Source organism: Chenopodium album, chromosome 21 (genome assembly GCF_948465745.1).
Source record: "Chenopodium album chromosome 21, dcCheAlbu1.1, whole genome shotgun sequence".
Taxonomy (NCBI): Eukaryota; Viridiplantae; Streptophyta; class Magnoliopsida; order Caryophyllales; family Amaranthaceae; genus Chenopodium; species Chenopodium album.
The window spans coordinates 38,796,343-38,818,689 of NC_137854.1; the positions used below are offsets into that span (position 1 = coordinate 38,796,343).

Here is a 22,347-nt window from a genome sequence, read left to right on the forward strand (position 1 = left end):
ATTTTCATATAAGATAAGATTATGAAAATTAGGTGAATAAATAATACACTTACTCTATTTATTTAGTCGAATAATCCTTCTTTTATTTTGACAATTAATATAATAACTTCACTTATTTATATGAGTAACCCCTGTATTTATTGTGATAATCCTCGTCTTTCAAAGTTATCTTATCAGTGAACTAGTGTTAGATTATGTGACTGATAGCATATAAGATTTATGTTTTATTAAACCAAAATTTAAAATATCACTATAAATTTGTAGTATAATGATGTCATATGATAGGGCTTATGGGTCACAAGCCTCACAATTCACCAGTCTAATGCCCCATTCCATTTGTGGTTGGTTTGCAGGAAGAAGAAGAAGGTAATCGGTTTCCAATTGTGGATTGGAGGAGAAAGGAGATGAAGAAGGAAAATGGTAGTGGTATGGTGGTTGTTTCCTGTATTGGTGATTGGTTTCGGTAGTGGTTCACATGAGGAAGAAGCAAAAGTACAAAAATAATACTTGTATATTTATTATAAAAGCACGAATCTTTAGACATTTTTTGTTTTAAAGTTTATCAAGGTTATAAATTTGTATTTCCCCGTAGTTTGTCTTCTCAATTCTCAAAATACACATTGTCATTGAACACCCCCTAATATTAGTAAAAAAAAAATACAACAAATATCTATAAAGGTTTTACTTGGTTCCCAAAATGTCAAATGAAATTTTTAGCTCCTTAAAAATATTTCTAATTCCGCCCCTCTAAGGGTTTGTTCACATTTACTGAGCTGAACTGAACTTAATAGAGCTGAAATGCATATTTTATGAGAGAAGGAAATTAGGAGTTGAACTGAACTGATTGGAGCTGAGCTGAACTGAAATTAAGCTGAAGTGAACAGACCCTTAAGGCATGTTCTAATTTACTGAACTGAGCCGAATTAAAATGAGCAGAAATGAACTGAATTGAATTGTTTATGAGAGAAGGAAACTAGAAACTAAACTGAACTGAAATCAAGCTGAAGAGAATAGGCCCTGAGTTCCCACTTTCACTTAAAGTTGAGCTACATTTAAGGGTCTTATTATCGCTTTAAGTGTGATTTTCATTGCTAAATATCTATGATTTCGTAATGAAAAATGTTATGAAAATTGCATATTAAAGATAACATTTTACATTAACACAAATTTAATAAGACTTCATTCGGTATCAAAGAAAAAAAAAAAAAAAAAGACTTCATTCGATACATTTTTACCTTATGGATAAACGTACATTTGAACAAAGTTTAGTCAAATAAGACAATAAATAAAAATAAAAATTAAAAAAAATAATAAAAATTAAAAATTAAAAAACTTCATCCGTTCCTCTAATACTGCAAGATCAGAGAGTTTCTTGAAGGATAGATCAGATCATCTTCATTCTTGTTGGAATACTTATGCCAGACCTCTCCAAAAGTTCTTTTGAAGCTTTCTTTGCTTGTAAAATGATTTCTTTCTGTGACAAGTAGTATAAATCCAAATTTTATAAATAATATGATCACAATATTACAAAAAAAAAAAAACCACTTTGTTTACAAATAAAACCACCTCATATATCCAGTAAAACTTTTTAGAAATACATGATGCCAAAAAGCCATTGATCAGGATATTGTAATGCAATAATATTAGTATAGATCATATAGAAATAAGACAGATCGATCTAGATCAAAATAAAGTCGATGATGATTAAAGATGAGAAGATTTCAAAAGATCAACAACGGTAAATATAGGCCAAGGTACTTGACAGTGAAGCAGAAGTAACGAAAGGAAATTAAATTTGCAAGAAAATGAATGGAAATTGCCATGCTATCAAAGCATCAAGAAACATGCTCAGAAATTTTACAATGCATTATTTCACATGATTTGTGACTTGTAAAATCTAGCAGACAATTTCCACAGGTAACTGCATGTCTCTATGGATCACAGCAATTGACACAAGCACACACACACAAAGACAACACGGAAGAGAAAGAACAGCAAACAAAAGAATTACCTCGTCCACATTCAAGATCTTCTTGTCCTTCATGATCCACTTTCCATTGCATATAACAGAAATGATATTTTCAGTTCGCATGCTGTACACAAGGCTAGATATGCTGCAAAATATATAAAAGAATTACTATGTAGTGTGGAATTCAGGCCTAAGAGGAGGTTCCATCCCAAAAACCAATTGATTGATGGGAGTAGTAATTCCTCAAAGCTTATAAGTTGGTAACTATCTCTCCTTCAAAGTAGAAAAATTTACAACATGCAATTCATATGGGGTTTCACCGTTTCAACATGTAACGTCTTTTAGTACTACACACAATGATACCCCAAGACAGATGCTTACGCAAGTATTTCACACTACATTCCATCTTGCATTATACCAATTCTGGCTAGACAGCCTGATATAGGAATTTACTGAATCTCTCTGCATCTTAGCCTTCATCTCTCCTTCTACTACATCTGTGAGGGTGTATGTGTTGCTGGAGATCTACGTGTAGCATAGAAATCCATGTCTAGAAAGGCCCTACAGCTACTAATTTGGAGACCTAATCTTTGTTAATGACAAAAGCACGGAGGTCAACAAAATCACTTGATTAAGGATCGCTTATTTCACATTTAATTAAAACCACAGTATCCTGAACAGCCAGCATCAATTTAAAAACTGTGGTAGCTGTCTAGATTCTTAGAGCCTAAACTAAGACTATGACCCCAAATGGCCAAAACAACTATTTACATTCTATCATTATTCGAGAAATAATGGGGAAAATTGAGAAGTTGAGAGAGAAATATCACTTGCACCATAATAATTACAAGGAAAATTATATCTGTAAATCTATTTTACCAGTCATGAACTGGAGCCATAGTCCAAGAGCAAGGATCAACAATGACAATGTCAGCCTACAAGTTAGGAGGAAAAAAATATTGATCATTAAAAGCTCCAAAAAGAAACATATATATCAGGATAACACAGACTAGACTCTCAAACGGTCAAACCAACATAAGATGGACACTCCTAAAAAACAATCATATATGTCAGATATGACTCACCAATTGTGGCTCTACTCCAGTCCCAACAGAGAGGGAGAGAAAATGAGAGGATAGCGGCAAAGAACGTGAAAGTTCAATTTAAGCTCAAAAAGTATAGGGGCACAGGATGGAATATATAAAGCTGTCAAACTAACCTTTTTGCCAACTTCAAGTGATCCTATCTCATTGTCCCATAGCACAGTTTTAGCACCATCTATAGTTGCCATTCTGAAAACAACTTCAGCAGACAGAGCTGTAGGATCTGTCGTTCCAGTTGTAAAAACTTCATGGCCTTTATTTATCAGTGAAGCTAGGTACATTTCATCAACTACACAGGAATCAACAAGGAATTATTTTTGGTCATGAGAGTCATGATATTAATTCTGTTCACAATATAAATTTAAATAAAAAATATATATAATAAAACTTTAGCCATCAAAATTGAGTACTGCTGAGACCAAATAAGAAATTATACAATGCTACAGAAAAAGATTCGTACCTAAGAGTCATTATATTTCAACAGTTAGAAGTTATAAGTTATATGTTCCTACATAATCCTCTTTGGTTGCAACAATACGTTGCTCTGAAACTAAATTCTATTAATAAAATTAACGACAAAATTGACTTCTTATATACTTAGACAATTCTAATTAGAAGCAATTCCTAAAATTTTGTCAATTTGTGCGAGATCTTTGCTTCAACTTGAAGTAAGAGCTTTGACTCCGGGCCTTCCAATTCCAACAAATTTTCCACCATCATTTACTGACATAGTAAGCTAAAACTCTAAAAGAACTAAAGAAGATGCAGCTCAGTACTCAGGAAATCTATCTTTAATTTATGAGACGTACAGTTTAAATCCTCAAAAATTTGTCCATTATAAGTAGTGAATTCTCAATATCATTAATCAACAAATTAAAAATAGGAAAAATTCAAGCTTTAATAAAAAGGAAATGGATTGTGTCTTTTTTTTTTTTTTTGTTGAAGTTTTTTTTTTTTTTTTTTATTGTTTTTTTTAATAAAAAATTATTTATTATAATTGCATATTACAAAGTACTAAAAGAGGACAAGGTGTCTTAGAGTAACTTAAAACCAAATAATTTAGCTTAATATAGTCTCCCTATATAATACTTTGGGAAAGCCCCAACCGCCTTAGCCCTAAAAGAAGCTGATAAGGAGACTTTATCCCACAACACATCACACGTGATAGACTCGTTATGAAATATCTAACCACACAGTCCGCAATATAGCCATCATTCTATTTCACCAAAGCAACCTTTTCTCAGCTCCCACACCCCAAACAAACCATACAAAACAAATCTGTAACCATTTTTGTATATTTAATAGATTACCCATGCTTAATCATACACCACAAAATGTCTTCTCCAAAGGTAAAACACTATAACACTCTAACTGAAAAAATATTCAACCATTTAGGTATACCAATGCTCATCCTATTGTTTGATGGAGCTCCATCCGTTCCAAGAGAGACACAAACTCCAGCATCAATCATTTTCCTAACAGGTGCAAATCCAAGCATCCGCATTGCTGCAGCTGGACAATGAGATACTTTCACCCCAGCCCTTGAGAGATAACCGATCTGTTAGGTGACAAGAATTAGTATTCACATACTAGCACTATCTGATGTGCACAGTTTTCCCTAAAGAAGAAAGCATGATACTCAAATTCCCTGCAAACAGGTGAGGTGTTTATCATTAAATCAGACTCTTAGAGATCTCACCTATACAGATCTACCACAACTTCATGTTTCTAATGCAAACAACCTTATTTCAAACATATTTGACAGGGTTATCAAAAGCTCTTACACAGTGTAAGCAAATGCAAAGCTTTGGAAGAGCAGCGGTAACTTTAGGCAGCTTTGAACCTCAACATCAGATTAGGTAATGTGAGATGTATCTTAGAAATAGTAACAAGTTGAATTCAAATTCCAACAAGTGATGAAACAATTAACCAAGCAATCCCAGACAACCTTTGCAGCACTTTTATAATCCATAATAAGATTTGAATGTGTTCAATAACACTTTATCCCTCTTACAAGTAATTGCAGATAAGAGATAGAAAAAAGATGCATGGAAAGATACCTCATTATCATTGACCCAAACACAGTGAGCTGCCAGTAGATTACTTTGGAGGAAGTCTATCTTCTTCAAATGAGTCACTGTTCCGTGATCAACTTCTCTTGAGTGAACGACAAATTGATTCTCATATGAAATCTCAGCAATATGCTATTAGAAAAAACATATATATACATCAAGATAATCAGAAGATATAGTGACAGAAAAATCAATGCATAAAACAGTTGCCTTTGTTCAAATTATTATTAACATAACAACAAACTAGTGGAAGGAAATCTGAATTAGTTCATGTTACTTGCCAGCACTATTAAAAAGGATCCTGTTCTCAACAAAGAAACAAAGAGAAAGGAAAAGATGAAAGAAAATCAAATTTTCAAAATGCCCTCTGTAGCATGTATGTAGTCAATCAATCAATCAATCAAAGCCTTAATCCCAAAAGTGGGGTCGGCTAACATGAACCAAATTTGATTATTCCGTGTAGTCATCAACATAAATCTTTCTCCTCCATCCCTTACGATCCAAAACTTCATCCTCACGTAAATCCATGCACTTCATATCCTTCCTCACTCCTTCCAACCAAGTCATCTTTGGTCTCCCTCTTCCTCGTTTAATCCCTCCATGGTCCCACTCTTCCACTCTTCGCACCGGTGCACCCTCGGGTCTCCGTCTTACATGTCCAAACCAACGCAGACGATTTTCCCTTAATTTATCTACAATGCCCGCCACACCTACTTTCTTGCGAATAACCTCATTTCTGATTCTATCTCTTAAAGTGTTTCCACACATCCACCTTAACATGCGCATTTCCGTAACCTCCATCTTTTTAATATGCTCTTTCTTAGAAGCCCAACATTCTGTACCATAGAGCAACACTGGTCTTATGGCAGTCCTGTAGAATTTTCCCTTCAACTTTAAGGGAATGCTGCGGTCGCATAACACTCCCGTGGCCGCTCTCCATTTAAGCCACCCTGACTTAATCCTGTGGGTCACGTCTTGATCAATGTCACCATTCTTCTGGATGATCGACCCTAGGTACTTAAAACATTCACTCATGGTCAAATCCTTTCCATCCAAACTCACCACTTCATTGCTTGTCCCCCTCTGAGTGCCAAAACGACATACCAAATATTCAGTCTTACTCCGACTTAGCTTAAACCCTCTAGATTCCAACCTTTGCCTCCATTGCTCCAACTTGACATTAACCCCATCCTTAGTCTCATCCACCAAAACGATATCATCTGCGAACAGCATACACCATGGAACCTCATCTTGAATTGGTCTAGTTAATTCATCTAGAACCGTTGCAAAAAGAAAAGGGCTTAATGCAGACCCTTGATGCAATCCGATTGTAATAGGGAAATCTTTTGTCAACCCTCCGCATGTCCTCACATTTGTTGACACATCCCGATACATATCCTTAACTAGGTCTACATACCTTCGTGGGATACCTTTCTTCAACATTGCCCACCAAAGTATCTCTCTTGGCACCTTGTCATATGCCTTCTCTAAATCAATAAAGACCATATGAAGATCTTTCTTCTTTACCCTATAAAACTCCATCATTTGTCTTATCAAATGGATTGCCTCCATAGTAGATCTCCCAGGCATAAAACCAAATTGGTTATCTGAAATGCTTGTGCATGCCCTCAACCTTTGTTCAATCACCCTTTCCCACAACTTCATAGTATGGCTCATAAGCTTAATTCCTCGATAGTTAGAACAATCTTGAGCGTCTCCTTTGTTTTTATAAACCGGGACCAAGGTGCTCTTCCTCCAATCTTGTGGGATCCTTGTAGCCGTCCATATCTTGTTGAAAAGGTTTGTTAACCAATCAATACCAATCTTACCCAAACACCTCCACACCTCTATCGGTACCCCATCAGGGCCAACCGCCTTCTTAGGTTTCATCTTCCTCAGTGCAATCTCCACCTCTACTCTCCTAATCCTTCGCACATACTCCATGTTGATTTCTTCATCACTCATAGAGGTATCTCCTATCACAACTCCATTACTTCCATTAAATAATTCATCGAAGTACCCCTTCCACCTGTCCTTGATGCCCTCCTCTTGCACTAGGACCATTTGGTTCTTATCTTTGACACACTTCACCATGCCAATATCCTTCCTTGCCTCTTGTCTTCTCTTTGCCATCTTATAAATGATCCTTTCTCCCTCCTTGGAATCAAGCTTTTCATAAACCTCCTGATATGCCTTTTCTTTTGCTTGGCGAACAGCTGCCTTTGCCTTGCTCTTAGCCTCCTTATACGCTGCAAAGGTTTCATCACTCCTACATTTTCCTAAGGCTTGATAGCATTCCCTTTTTTGCTTAATTACTGCTTTCACCTCTTCATTCCACCACGAAGTATCTCTCTGTACCGAAGTTCTTCCCCTTACTTCCCCTAAGACCTCTTTGGCCACTCTTAGGAAACAGTTCTTCATTCGTAACCAAGTCATGTCCGGATCCACCTCTCCATCCCAATCCGCTTCTTCAATTACCTTTTCTGTAAAAACCTTAGCTTTTGCATCCCTTAGGGTCCACCATCTTATCCTTGGTTCTTCTTGTCTAACTTTTTTCTTCGCCTTCTCTTTCAGACGAATAGTCATTACCAATAGCCGGTGTTGGGTGACCACACTCTCCCCTGGATAACCTTACAGTTTATGCAACTTTGTCTATCTATGCTCCTTGTGAGCAGGAAGTCTATTTGAGTTGCATTTGCTCCATTCCGAAAAGTTATCAAGTGTGAATCCCTCTTCTTAAACCAAGTATTAGCCAAAATTAAATCATATGATTGGGCAAAATCCATAATAGCTTCACCACCGGCGTCCCTCTGCCCATACCCAAAGCCTCCATGGACACTCTCATAGCCATCTCGGCTCGCCCCAACGTGCCCATTTAGATCCCCTCCAATATATAACTTCTCTGAGTGGTGGACACCCTGCACCACCTCGTCTAGGTCCTCCCAAAATTGTCGTTTCTCTTCTGCATCTAAACCCACTTGGGGAGCATAAGCACTGATAACATTCACAATCTCCTTGCCACATAGCAACTTCAGCCTTATCAACCTATCGTTCTTCCGATAGACCTCGATCACCTCTTTTGCCAACCTCTCATCGAGAACCACACCAACTCCGTTCCTAGCTCCACCATTCCTTGTTCTGTGGCTCGTTTCTTGCCCAACATACCATACCTTATACCCCAAAACCAAGCCTCGAGCTCCTTCTCCTGTCCATCTTGTCTCTTGGAGGCACATGATGTTCACGCGTCGTCTTTTCATTACTTCTACCAATTCTGCTGATTTTCCCGTAAGAGACCCCACATTCCAAGAACCAATCCGCAAACTAAATTCTTTTCTCCCACGCTCCCTCCTGATCCCAACTCCAAGCCCTTGATTATTTGACACCACAATTGGGCAATATGGCGCGTCGCTTCTGGGCGACGACCTAGCAACCCTTACATACTTATCACTGCACCCGGGTCTGGGAAGTGCAGCGCGTCGCTCAGTAGGGAACGCCCCAATGGCACGCCCTTGCTCATTTGACACCACACTCGGGCAATGTGGCGCGTCGCTTCTGGGCGACGACCTAGCAACCCTTGCATACTTATCACTACACCCGGGTCTAGGAAGTGCAGCGCGTCGCTGAGTAGGGAACGCCCCCACGAAAATATCTGTTTGGCTCATGTCATGGGATGTGACGAAGTTTTATACTGGCTGTCACTGGCCTACCGTAACCCTCCTCCTTTATCCAGGCTTGGGACTGGCAGCGGGAAACCCACTGGCGGAGTTTGTAGCATGTATGTAGTAGGAAATCTAAATATACTTTCATCACATGTTTACAGGTTTAAGTTTATAGACTTGAGAATACAATATAAAGTATCCAAACATGAATTATAAAGAACAAGCTTAGGTTGCTGTCCATCAAAGAACCAAAATTCATTCAAACTACAATTCATCTCAATAACCACATAAGAACAGGGAGGCATGAGATTAAATGAAACAGCAGTGGAACTTACCTAATATCTTTACACAGGAAAATTTGTACTATACACAATTGACAATACCTATTTGCAAACTATTTCTTATTTGACAATGTCAAAAAACTGTTCATAGTATAATAGCACAATAGTACTCCCTTCGTTAAACACTAGTTTTCAAGCAGTGTTTTAGGAGAAATATACTTCGTAAGTTCGTATATGATACATAGGTTAGGGTGGTTTGTTGGGAGAATTAAATATTAGAATGTGACTATGTGAGATGCGAGAATGAAAAAGAATGTAAAATTGGGGACCATGAGGAGAGAGAAATAACTTAAAATGTAGTAGTGGGGACCAAAGGAGAGAAAAATATGATTAAAAATGGTATAATGTTTCCACAATGGATAATTATGTCACTTATAAAAAAAGTGAGATTTATGGAAAGTGTATCATTTAAATGAGGGGTTATAATGTAAACAACCCATGTTATTTATTCATGTTATCGTAAGTAATGAATTTAGAATAATCACCAACGATAATGAAGATGGACTCCATACACCTTAATAGGACCCGGGTTACCAAGTTTGTTGCAAATAATTATATCTTGCAGCTCTTCACTACCAATGCAACATAACTTTGAAATAGCCACATAGATGAACCAAATTTATCATCAAGAGTTTATACACCTATACACCTATTGGTAGGGTTGTTATGGTTTCAAACCAATACCCAGAAATACCCCACTCATCCATTTCAATTTGGAAAAAATTCCAAAATTGGCCAAAAAGCATGGATTATAGCCTCCAGTTTTGGACATTTATTCAACATTTTCAATCTCGAAAACGCAGCAGGTCAAGGTGTCAAGACAATCTAGGAGTTCATTTGAGTGGTTGATAACGTTCGGTTTGCCTTTCTTTTAGACTGCCAATCTACCCATTTACAGCTTACCCCAATGTTATATGACCCCAGACGCATCCCATACAACCCCGACATTTTTGACACCATTGAAATTGGTCAAATTTATGTATTATAACTTCAATTTTGAACAAATTTTTACTTTTCTGGATTGGAAAGAAAAAACGTCAGGACCCCATGACACCATGAAAGGCCATTTGGGTGGTTAATCTATTTTTCCATTTAATTGACATTTTAAATGTTTACATACTCGCCTTTTTTAACTAACCCAAGGTTACCATGGGCTTTTAGGTGGCCGACTAGGCGACCAATTGTCATATTCTCATATATGGTTCCAAACAACATTATATGACCCCGAGATACATGCATCCCCTACCATCTCAATAGTTTTCGACATCAAGGCCCAAAACATTCGAAATTGGTTTTAAAGCGTGTATAGCCTTTAGTTTTGGGAAATATTTTACTTTTAGAAAGTAAACAAGTTATGGTGCTTCTCATGGATCCCATGCGAGGCCATTTGGGTGGGTTGGATATGTTCGCCTTGCTTTTAAACTATCAATTTAACCGTCAACGTATACACCTTTTCATTGATTCAAGGCCACCACCGGCCTTTATGTGGCCAATAAATTGTCGTATACGGTTCAAAAAACATTATATAACCCCGAAGTACAACCCCTACGATCACGAGAGTTTTCGACAATGGGTCTTATAACCTCCGAAATTGGCCTAATGTAGTGTGTATGTTGTCTTTAAATTTGGCTGGAATGTTTTTGGACCAAATAAGTTTATGCACCAAAGTTATTCTTGGGTTCCAACTTCCAAGAGTACACGCGGAGGCCTACTTGATGCCTAAAACCATCTCATTTATGCCTTAGCCCACCCTATGTAATCGTGTCTTATGATGCCTTTAGGACTTCCTAGGCCTTGCATTGCCTTGCCTTTCTAAACCTTGCACTGCCTTGCTTTGGCCATAAGGCAAGCTAAGACACTAACCTCCATTGCCAAAAATTAGGTGTTTTTTAAGGATAGAGTTTCTTATGCCTTATCCTTACGCACATGTCTCGTGCTCATGCCCCATGCCTATAGCATGGCCGTGCCTTGGCTTGGAAGCACCATCCACTACCCCACACTAAGGCGTAAAGCCTTGGCCAATCCCATCCTTAGCATTTTAAGCACCAAAGTGCATCGTTACCTTCTACAAAATAAAAGTTGTACCTACACGATCGATAATACCTATTTTAAAACTATCTCTTATTATGGTAATTTTAATTATTTTAGATAAGAAAGCATAACAATATTAAGATATGAGGTAAAAAGAGTTATATCTTAAGAGAAAGGAAAAAAGGGTGCAACGAACTGAATGGAAATAGTACCATGTGAATTCCAGTGTTCAATTCCCTAGCCAGATCCCGGGTCTCCAAGAGCAAGCGATCAGTTGAGTTCAAAATTTGCCGAATTCCAAGCCATACCCTGATCCGTCCCTCAGCAGTATTATGGTGCTTCTCATAGAGTTCTTTCTGAGACTGAGACCTTAAAACAAAAACATTAAATTTGGTGCATCTGCCTGGATAATCTATCTTGAAGTTGTGCTAGTAGGCCAACCTGAATACATTGATCAGTAGTTTGAGAACTCCACAAATCTGGCAGACCCTCACCAGAATCCATAATTGATTTTGTTAAACATGCACGTAAGCCAAGCAACTCTACTGCTTTAGCCATTCCAGAGACATACTGGCCCCCTGCTTCTGCAAAACAAGTCACCTGGTTCAGAAAACAATCAGACCCTTCAGGATGTTTGCATAGTCTAAGAAAATGAAAATAAAAACATTTGAACTATGGCAAAGAGTATGTTAGCACCTGAGTTTATAATTTCTCTTATGCGGACTTCAGCAAATCAGCAATCATGAACTCAAGCAAAATACAATATGGAGGGCAGTGCATGATTAATAGAAGTTTCAAAGTAACTTTAAGAAATAATTCCAAGCTAACATCACCCCCTACCCCAACTCTAAGAGAATTACAAATCAATGTTGCATCATACCCATCTAGCAAGGTAGATAGATAGGGCATAACACAGCTAAACATCAATCTTTCCCAAAGAATGAAATGAAAGATATCAACTGGACTATATCACATTTATACTTTATAGCTGAAAGGCAAGCATACCCATTAATTCAATTTTGTGTTCCACTGAATTCTCCCGTGGCCAACATAAACCAGAAGAGTTTTACAACGTATAAACCCAGGTAACAATTGGCAATATTTAAAGTAACTTACCAGACGCATATATCCACTTTCGATTTCTTAAGGAACACGGAGTACATGGTAACTCACACATAAATTTCACAACTCAAGTATAAACATTGACAGTATAGTTGGGGTGGGCTACTCCCCTTTCCCAATCAACTTTACACCAATTGGATTAATATATGATCACAATCTACTTTATCAAAGGCTAATGTGAAAGCCCGATGAATATAAAACTTATAGAGTAAATCTCAAACGACTACTTTACATTACAAGGACAACAAAAGATTATATATTCATTAACTTTGTAATCAATCAATCAATCAATCAATCAATCAAAGCCTTAATCCCAAAAGTGGGGTCGGCTAACATGAACCAAATTTGATTATTCCGTGTAGTCATCAACATAAATCTTTCTCCTCCATCCCTTACGATCCAAAACTTCATCCTCACGTAAATCCATGCACTTCATATCCTTCCTCACTCCTTCCAACCAAGTCATCTTTGGTCTCCCTCTTCCTCGTTTAATCCCTCCATGGTCCCACTCTTCCACTCTTCGCACCGGTGCACCCTCGGGTCTCCGTCTTACATGTCCAAACCAACGCAGACGATTTTCCCTTAATTTATCTACAATGCCCGCCACACCTACTTTCTTGCGAATAACCTCATTTCTGATTCTATCTCTTAAAGTGTTTCCACACATCCACCTTAACATGCGCATTTCCGTAACCTCCATCTTTTTAATATGCTCTTTCTTAGAAGCCCAACATTCTGTACCATAGAGCAACACTGGTCTTATGGCAGTCCTGTAGAATTTTCCCTTCAACTTTAAGGGAATGCTGCGGTCGCATAGCACTCCCGTGGCCGCTCTCCATTTAAGCCACCCTGACTTAATCCTGTGGGTCACGTCTTCATCAATGTCACCATTCTTCTGGATGATCGACCCTAGGTACTTAAAACATTCACTCATGGTCAAATCCTTTCCATCCAAACTCACCACTTCATTGCTTGTCCCCCTCTGAGTGCCAAAACGACATACCAAATATTCAGTCTTACTCCGACTTAGCTTAAACCCTCTAGATTCCAACCTTTGCCTCCATTGCTCCAACTTGACATTAACCCCATCCTTAGTCTCATCCACCAAAACGATATCATCTGCGAACAGCATACACCATGGAACCTCATCTTGAATTGGTCTAGTTAATTCGTCTAGAACCGTTGCAAAAAGAAAAGGGCTTAATGCAGACCCTTGATGCAATCCGATTGTAATAGGGAAATCTTTTGTCAACCCTCCGCATGTCCTCACATTTGTTGACACATCCCGATACATATCCTTAACTAGGTCTACATACCTTCGTGGGATACCTTTCTTCAACATTGCCCACCAAAGTATCTCTCTTGGCACCTTGTCATATGCCTTCTCTAAATCAATAAAGACCATATGAAGATCTTTCTTCTTTACCCTATAAAACTCCATCATTTGTCTTATCAAATGGATTGCGTCCATAGTAGATCTCCCAGGCATAAAACCAAATTGGTTATCTGAAATGCTTGTGCATGCCCTCAACCTTTGTTCAATCACCCTTTCCCACAACTTCATAGTATGGCTCATAAGCTTAATTCCTCGATAGTTAGAACAATCTTGAGCGTCTCCTTTGTTTTTATAAACCGGGACCAAGGTGCTCTTCCTCCATTCTTGTGGGATCCTTGTAGCCGTCCATATCTTGTTGAAAAGGTTTGTTAACCAATCAATACCAATCTTACCCAAACACCTCCACACCTCTATCGGTACCCCATCAGGGCCAACCGCCTTCTTAGGTTTCATCTTCCTCAGTGCAATCTCCACCTCTACTCTCCTAATCCTTCGCACATACTCCATGTTGATTTCTTCATCACTCATAGAGGTATCTCCTATCACAACTCCATTACTTCCATTAAATAATTCATCGAAGTACCCCTTCCACCTGTCCTTGATGCCCTCCTCTTGCACTAGGACCATTTGGTTCTTATCTTTGACACACTTCACCATGCCAATATCCTTCCTTGCCTCTTGTCTTCTCTTTGCCATCTTATAAATGATCCTTTCTCCCTCCTTGGAATCAAGCTTTTCATAAACCTCCTGATATGCCTTTTCTTTTGCTTGGCGAACAGCTGCCTTTGCCTTACTCTTAGCCTCCTTATACGCTGCAAAGGTTTCATCACTCCTACATTTTCCTAAGGCTTGATAGCATTCCCTTTTTTGCTTAATTACTGCTTTCACCTCTTCATTCCACCACGAAGTATCTCTCTGTACCGAAGTTCTTCCCCTTACTTCCCCTAAGACCTCTTTGGCCACTCTTAGGAAACAGTTCTTCATTCGTAACCAGGTCATGTCCGGATCCACCTCTCCATCCCAATCCGCTTCTTCATTAACTTTGTAAGTATATTATATATATGCTCATGATACACTATTTTTTTAATTTGGAGAGTAGTTTATCGAACTATATATGCATCTAATTTCACGTCAAGTAGAAGATATTCGTTCCCCATCAAAATAAAGGAAACTAAAGAAATCCTTTTCTATCACTCGATGCAAGGTTACGTACATATGACCCTCCCATCCCCCTCCCCCTAACCTACCTACTATAGGAGCCTCTTTGCAGGTATTATGGTGAATCCTTGGTGTCAAATGTTCATGTCTTCTTTAATAAAAGTTTGTATACGGGCCGATAAATTACAATAAGGGCTACCTGAGTTCAATTCACAACTATAATAACTCCAATAAATTTCGACAAGTTGAGATATAAGCTTCCTATAAACCTTAGTATACGCGAAAACTAGGATTGAAGTAAATAAGAGCATTGTAGAGACGTACCCCAGAGTGAATGAGCTCAATTCCACAAAGCAAAGTAGAAATGAATGAATCTTCCTCGGTCATATGAGACTCATAAGGCCAAATTCGACCGTGCAACCAAGTAATCAAATCAACATCATCTGCAATCCCTCTTCCTAGCTGCTGCGATGTATGAACATGCGTGTTCACAAACCCTAATTATAAATCAATCATCACTTTCCATCAACAAACTAACAAATCAAACCCTAAAATTGAGAAATTTCCAAAAATTATTCAAATTAATTGGTCAGAGAAGAGAAAAAGATGAGAATAACCAACCAGGAAGAACGAAATGGCCGTTCAGGTCGTGGAGAGTGACGGCGGAAGCACGGTGGCGGCGGAGAATATCGTCGGATTTTCCGATGTCGGTGATTTTGTCGCCGTCGAAGACAACGGCGCCATTTTCGAAAACTCGGAGGTCGGAATCCATGGTTACGATGAGTGCGTTATGAAGAATGTGGATCTTCGTTGTTGACTCCATTGTTGAGTTGAGTGTGTTTTTGAGTTTCTTTGGATTTTTTAGTGGGATATCACTTTTTTAGCAGAAAACTAAGCTTATTACGCTAAAATTAATCATATTTTAATTTTTGGCGGTAGAATTTTTATTTCTTAAGGAATGATAGAAGATGAAATGGACTTGTCCATTCAAAAAAAAAAAAATGAAATGGGCTTGTAATCCTTACTCGTTGAAGGCTGAACTGGAACTGGTAAGGATGGGCATTTGTTTTTTGTTAGTACGGAGTAATTTGTAAGATCTCATAATTATAGTCTCACTAGGTTAGTACTTTTCAATAATTGATTTTAAAAACATGACAAAATTAAAAAATGATAAAAATATTATTTGTTGATTTAATATTCACATTTTCTTATTTAAACCCGTAGCTTCTATTACATGGTTAAAAAATCAAGAAATTAATATATAAGATTTTTTGTAACAAATGTATATAACTTATAATATGTCTTTCATTCCTTAAAAAAATTGTCTTCATCCACATGTCACAAATTACTTGTATGTTAAGAATATTATTTTTAATTTTTTTGCTTAACTTATTAGTTGTCAATTTTTTTTTTTTTTTTTGGAAAGCTAAATCAAATCTTCTACTGTAGTATATTTCATATGTAATTATTACTTATATTTAGAATTTTTGTTTCCTTATATAACTTTTTTTTCAAATAAAAAAATAAATAAATAAAATAAAAATAAAATAAAAAGATAAGGGACACACCAGGAAATGACACGTGTCATTGCTGGTGTGTCTTTTAGTATATAGTATTGATTGATGATTGATTGATGATTTATTTTTTTATTTTTTTTATTTTTTACTCTTTTTTAAAGAAAGATACATTGGAGCTTAGTAATTTGTAAGATCTCATAATTATAGTCTCATGGTCTGTTTGATAAGCGATCATAAATTGCGAGAATTAGAATGGTACTCCGTATTCCGTAATAAATTTGTGAAGAGAATATTATGAGATTATCCATTAATCATATTTAATGTGAGAAATATTTCATAGTACTCTGTAGTGTTATAAGGTAAAAAGGCAAGAAAAATTACTAACCTCTCCGTTGGGAATGAGGACGGATCAGATCGGATATCCGATATCTAAAATTTGGGATATTCAATATCCGAATCCGGTTCAAAAAATTTCAGATATCCAGTATTCGAAAATTTTCACGGGTTCCGAAATAATTTTAAATTTTGAATGTTTTGATCAAAGAAAATGTGAAATACAGTAATACCCAATTTTTCGATATTTGGATCTGATATTCGTAATCCATTATTTGAAATCATGATGCTTGGATTAGATTTCCGTTAAAAAATAATTGAAATCCGAAATATTTTGGATAATTTCCGAATATCGGATATTCAAAAATTGATATCCAAATAGCTATCTGATATCCGAAATTTTCAAATCAAATCACTAATCCAATATTAGTATTGAATTGAATATCCTTAATTATCAGATCGGATGCGGATCGAATCTTCAGATATCCGAAACATCGAATAATTTTGCTTAGCCCTGCTCCCCGTTCCTTATAGTTTGTTACGTTTTGGGTGCGATTTAAAAATTTACAATCAGTATATTTCGTACCATATTGAGGCATTAATCATTAATACTAGAGGATGTTGCAATTACAAAAAAAATATTCTTAGTTGGCATAAACTATGTGAATACCCACCCAATAAAAACACTTTATTTATTTTAATAACCAATGAATACCAAATACACAGATTGATTTTGTTAATCCATTTATAAAGCAATTATCCAAATTAAACTAAAGGCGGGAGAATACAATGAATATAATAAGTAAGTGGGTGGATTTTTAGGAAAATTTTAGGGGTAAAATAGAAATAGGTGTACAGGGTGCGACTCTAGGGTGCGACTCTTGGGAGGGCTCTTCTAGGGTTTCCTAGTTTTCTTCCTTCTCTTGAAGGCTGGTCTCGATCCTTTCGAGACTGTTGCTATGGCGAATGATACTAATCCTTTGGCGCTTAATTTGAATGAACCGAACCTTAGTGATGCAGAAGATGAAGTGGAATGGGTTGTGGATGGAGAAGAGGATGAAGAAGCCAAGGTTTCTTTAGGGATTGTTGGGAGAATATGGACGGAAAGACATGTAAATTCCAATGCGTTTATTGCTCAAATTAAGAGAGTGTGGAACCCTAGACATGGAATGGAGGTCAACTGTATCGAGAAGAACCTATTTTTCTTCTAATTCCACCATTGGAAGGATAAATGGAGAGTCATGGACGAATAACCGTGGCATTTCGACAGACATACGTTGGTGTTGAATGATATTGAAGGTAACTGCAAACCCTCTGAAATTCCCCTATACAATGTTCCTTTTTGGATTAGGGTTTATGACTTGCCGTTTATGGGGAGAAATAACATTGCTAATGCTAAAACTATTGGAGATAAGGTGGGAACTTTTGTGTCTTTGGATCAGTTTGGTGTGGGGGGAATAAATAAATCCTTGCGTATTAGAGTTAACATTGATGTTCGAAAGCCACTAAAGAATAAAATTAATCTGAAAATGAGAGGTGGGGTGAAGGAGGAGATTGAGATAAAATATGAAAAACTCCCGCTCTTTTGCTATGTTTGTGGTAAGTTGGGGCATGGGGAGAAGGATTGTGATGATAGTGCTGCTGAGTTGACAGGGGCTCGCAAGTATAGTGATGATCTGAGAGTGTCTTCTCCGTGGAAAGTGGCTAAGGTAGAGGAAAGGGGTAAGTTGGATGGGGAAGGTAATTGTGCAAGGCAGCTCTTTGTGGCGAAAAAATCGCGCTTTACATCTGAGGAAAATAAAAAAGTGATGTCTGAAGTGGCTTCGCAGATGAAGCAAGTGCAAATTGTGAGTAAAGAAGTGGAGGAGGGTGATGTTAATAAAAGCCAGGAGAGTGTAGTTGGGGTGGAGGGTAGTGCGGGCAGTAGTATGGTGAATGTGGTGGAGGAGAATGAGGTTGTAGATGTTGTGTCGCTTGCTAATTTGTCTTAGGGGGGTAGTGCTTCTGCTAAGAGAAAATTAAAGAAGGTGAAACTCTTGCATGGGGCTGGTGGGATGCATATGGAGAGGGATGATGTTAGTAAGGTGGCAGGAGCAAAAAGGAAAGGGTGTGATGAGTTTGATGGGGATGGAGTTGAGGATGGTGGCAATGGAGGAAAAAAAGTGAAGGCAGGAGAGGTGTTGGAGGTGTTTAATGATCGTTTCAAAGTAGCGGAGGTTGGCATGACCCAACCCCGCGAAAGACAATGAAAATCCTAAGTTGGAACTGCCGGGGATTGGGCAATCCTCGGAAAGTTCATAAACTCCAATCTTGGTGTTGGAGGGAGCGCCCAAATGTAGTGTTAGTGATGGAATCAATGATTGATGCTAGAAGATTAGAGTTGATTAGGAATAAATGTGGATTTATGGAAGGGTTGTGTTTGAGTAGTTATGGTAATTCGGGGGGTATTGGTCTTTGGTGGAAGGATGTGAATGCTCACTTGTGGTCATATTCGAATCATCATATTGCAATAGTAGTGCGGGATGCGAATAATGTTGCTAAATGGGCTGCGATAGGGGTGTATGGGTGGCCGGATAATGGGAGTAAACATCTTACTTTTGATCTTATCAAGGCCTTGAGAAATGACATTGGTGTTCATGTGGTCGTTTTTGGGGATTTTAACGAAATATTACATGAGAATGAGAAGTGTGGAGGGGCCGCTAGAAGTGATAGAAAAATGGGTCTTTTCAAGGACATGATGGAGCTTTGCAATTTCAGGGACCTGGGTTTTAATGGGAATAAATTCACGTGGCAGAGAGGGAATGACCCAAATCGCATTGTTAGGGAGCGCCTGGATAGATTTATTGCGTGTGATGGTTGGTGTGATTTATTTAACAAATGGAAGGTGCGTCACTATCCTATAATCTACTCAGATCATGCGGCAATTGTGTTAGAGACTGATTATGATAGGCGAGAAAGGAAGGGAAAGAGAAGGAGGTATTTTGAGGCCTTATGGTTAACTCATGCTGGGTTCCAGGACACGGTGAAGGGAGCTTGGCTGGGCGGTGCTGGGCAGAGCATCAGCTCTAAAATTGAGAGTTGTGCTTCTCGTCTTCATACTTGGGCAAGTGAGACATTTGGGAGTACTAGAAAGAAAATTGCAGAGAAGGAGAAAGAGCTGCTGGAGTGGCAAATGCGTGACCCTGATGCTGAAATGTTGGGGCGTTGTGCAAGCATTGTAACAGAGCTGGAAGATTTACAAAGACTCAATGAGTCTTATTGGCACGCCAGAGCAAGGGTGAATGAGATTAAAGACGGGGATAAAAACTCATCCTACTTCCATCATAAGGCAAATTATAGGCAGCGTAGGAATTGCATTAGCAAGCTCGAAGATGAGAATGGTGTTATGTGTGAAGATCGAGGAGGGACAAATAGCGAGTATTATTGAAAATTACTTCTCTAACATCTTCTCTTCTTCCTTGCCTTCTGATTTTGAGGAGGCTATTGCAGGTTTAAATCCTTTGGTGACTGAGGAAATGAATGAGAATCTTGTTAAAGCTCCCTCGGCTGATGAAATTTTCCAAGCTCTTTCTAATATGCACCCTAATAAAGCTCCTGGGGTGGACGGAATGCATGCCTTATTCTTCCAGAAATGCTGGAACATAGTGGGGCCGGATGTTGTGGGGTTTATTCAGAATTGGTGGGAAAATGGTGGTGACTTGAGTGAGGTCAACATGACTTGTATCGTTCTCATCCCGAAGTGTCAAATGCCGACAAAGATGACCGAGTTTTGACCGATTAGCCTTTGTAATGTGATATACAAAATTATTTCGAAGATGATGGCTAATAGGCTCAAACTCATTTTGCCTGATCTTATTTCCTATCATCAGAGTGCCTTCGTTCCGGGGCGATTAATTACTGACAATGCAATTGTGGCCTTCGAAATTTTTCATGCGATGAAGAGACGGGGTGAAGGCAAGAGAGGGACGATGGCTTTGAAGCTTGATATGAGTAAGGCCTATGACCGGGTCGAATGGACTTTTCTTGAGAAAGTTTTTGAGCGATTAGGGTTTGCTCAAGCCTGGATTCATAAGATTATGTTGTGCTTGTCATCTGTAAAATACTCGTTCAAGTGGAATGGTCAGGTCTCGGGTTATGTTACTCCCTCACGTGGGCTTAGGCAAGGGGACCCGATTTCTCCGTATCTTTTTTTATTGTGTGCGGAAGCTTTTTCTTCTTTACTTATGAAAGCTGCAAATGAGAATGCTATTCATGGAGCGCTTGTGTGTAGAGGGGCTCCGAGAATTTCTCATCTTTTCTTCGCCGATGATAGCATCTTATTTTCAAGGGCGACACTTCAGGAATGCTCCAAGATTGTTGAAATTATTAGCATTTATGAGCGGGCATCGGGACAAAAAATTAATTTTGATAAATCTGAGGTGTCATTTAGCAAAAATGTTGATGCAAGCAGGAGATGGGATATCATTGGGGTGCTCGGGGTAAAGCAGGTCGCCAGACACGAAAAATACCTTGGGCTCCCAACTATCATTGGAAGATCAAAGAAAGCGGCTTTTTTGTGCTTAAAGAAGAGGATTTGGAAGAAATTGCAAGGTTGGAAGGAGCGACTTCTATCTCAAGCCGGGAAAGAGGTTCTTATCAAGGCGGTCACTCAAGCTATCCCTACATATATGATGGAATTATTTCGGCTCCCCGATGGCATTATTCATGAGATTAATATGATGGTGGCTCGGTTTTGGTGGGGAGCTTTGGGTACGGAAAGAAAACTTCATTGGCTTAGTTGGGAAAAGCTTTGCCTTCCGAAGTCACTTGGTGGTATGGGCTTTCGAGATTTGGGCATTTTTAACCAAGCGTTATTGGCAAAGCAAGGATGGCGCCTCATTTGTAACCCGGAGTCTTTGGTGCATAAAATTCTTAAAGCTAGGTACTTTAAAAATGGCGATTTTCTGTCGGCCAATCGAGGCTATGATCCTAGCTATGTGTGGAGAAGTATTTGGGGGGCGAAGGCTCTCCTTCTTGATGGGTTGAAGTGGAGGGTGGGGGACGGAAGAGATATCAAAGTTTGGGAAGATGCGTGGATGCCGGGTGATGGTGTGTCCTATGTTCCCACCCCTAATGTAGAGAGCCCGGCTGATTTACGAGTGAGTGATTTGATTGATAATGTGAACAAGTGCTGGAATACAGAAGCTTTGCATCAACACTTAACTGAGGCCGATGCAACTAAAGTCATGGAGCTTCCTTTGAGTCTTCGGGATACTAGTGATACTAGATTTTGGGGAGCTACATAGGATGGAATTTATACTACAAAATCGAGGTATTTCCTGGGAAGACTCAACCATGTGCGTGGGTGGGAGTCTTTGTTTGGCAATGACAATGCAGCAGCTTGGAGGATAGTTTGGGGGATTGAGGGGCCTCCTAAGCTTCGAAATTTTCTATGGAGAGCTTGTACGGGGTCCCTTGCTTCCTTTGGAAGATTACAGCAACGTCATATTCGTGATAATGGAATTTGTAAAGTGTGCAGGGGGGAGGTGGAAAGCATTCTGCATGCTATTTTCTTCTGCACAAATGTCAGTGGTATATGGGATATGTCCCCATTTGCTAGCTTGCTGGTGGATGCCCCTAGTACTTCCTTTATGGAGAGGCTGCTCTTGGTTCACTCTAAGACTTCAAAATATGAATTCTTGATGTTTACATCTCTGACTTGGGCTG

At 38.5% G+C, this 22,347-nt stretch overlaps 1 protein-coding gene across 1 annotated transcript; it reads right to left on the reverse strand.

Moving 5' to 3' along the window:
• Positions 1-1,147: 1,147 nt before the first annotated feature.
• On the reverse strand, positions 1,148-15,775 carry LOC145601961 (uncharacterized). Its single transcript, XM_081658051.1, has 10 exons — positions 15,413-15,775; positions 15,116-15,288; positions 11,617-11,775; positions 11,388-11,537; positions 5,133-5,276; positions 4,474-4,630; positions 3,189-3,361; positions 2,849-2,904; positions 2,012-2,114; positions 1,148-1,474 (listed from the first exon to the last, which is right to left on the reverse strand). Exons 1-10 carry the CDS (start codon positions 15,612-15,614, stop codon positions 1,385-1,387), a joined length of 1,407 nt encoding a protein of 468 aa, XP_081514177.1. The 5' UTR covers positions 15,615-15,775; the 3' UTR covers positions 1,148-1,384.
• Positions 15,776-22,347: the final 6,572 nt, after the last annotated feature.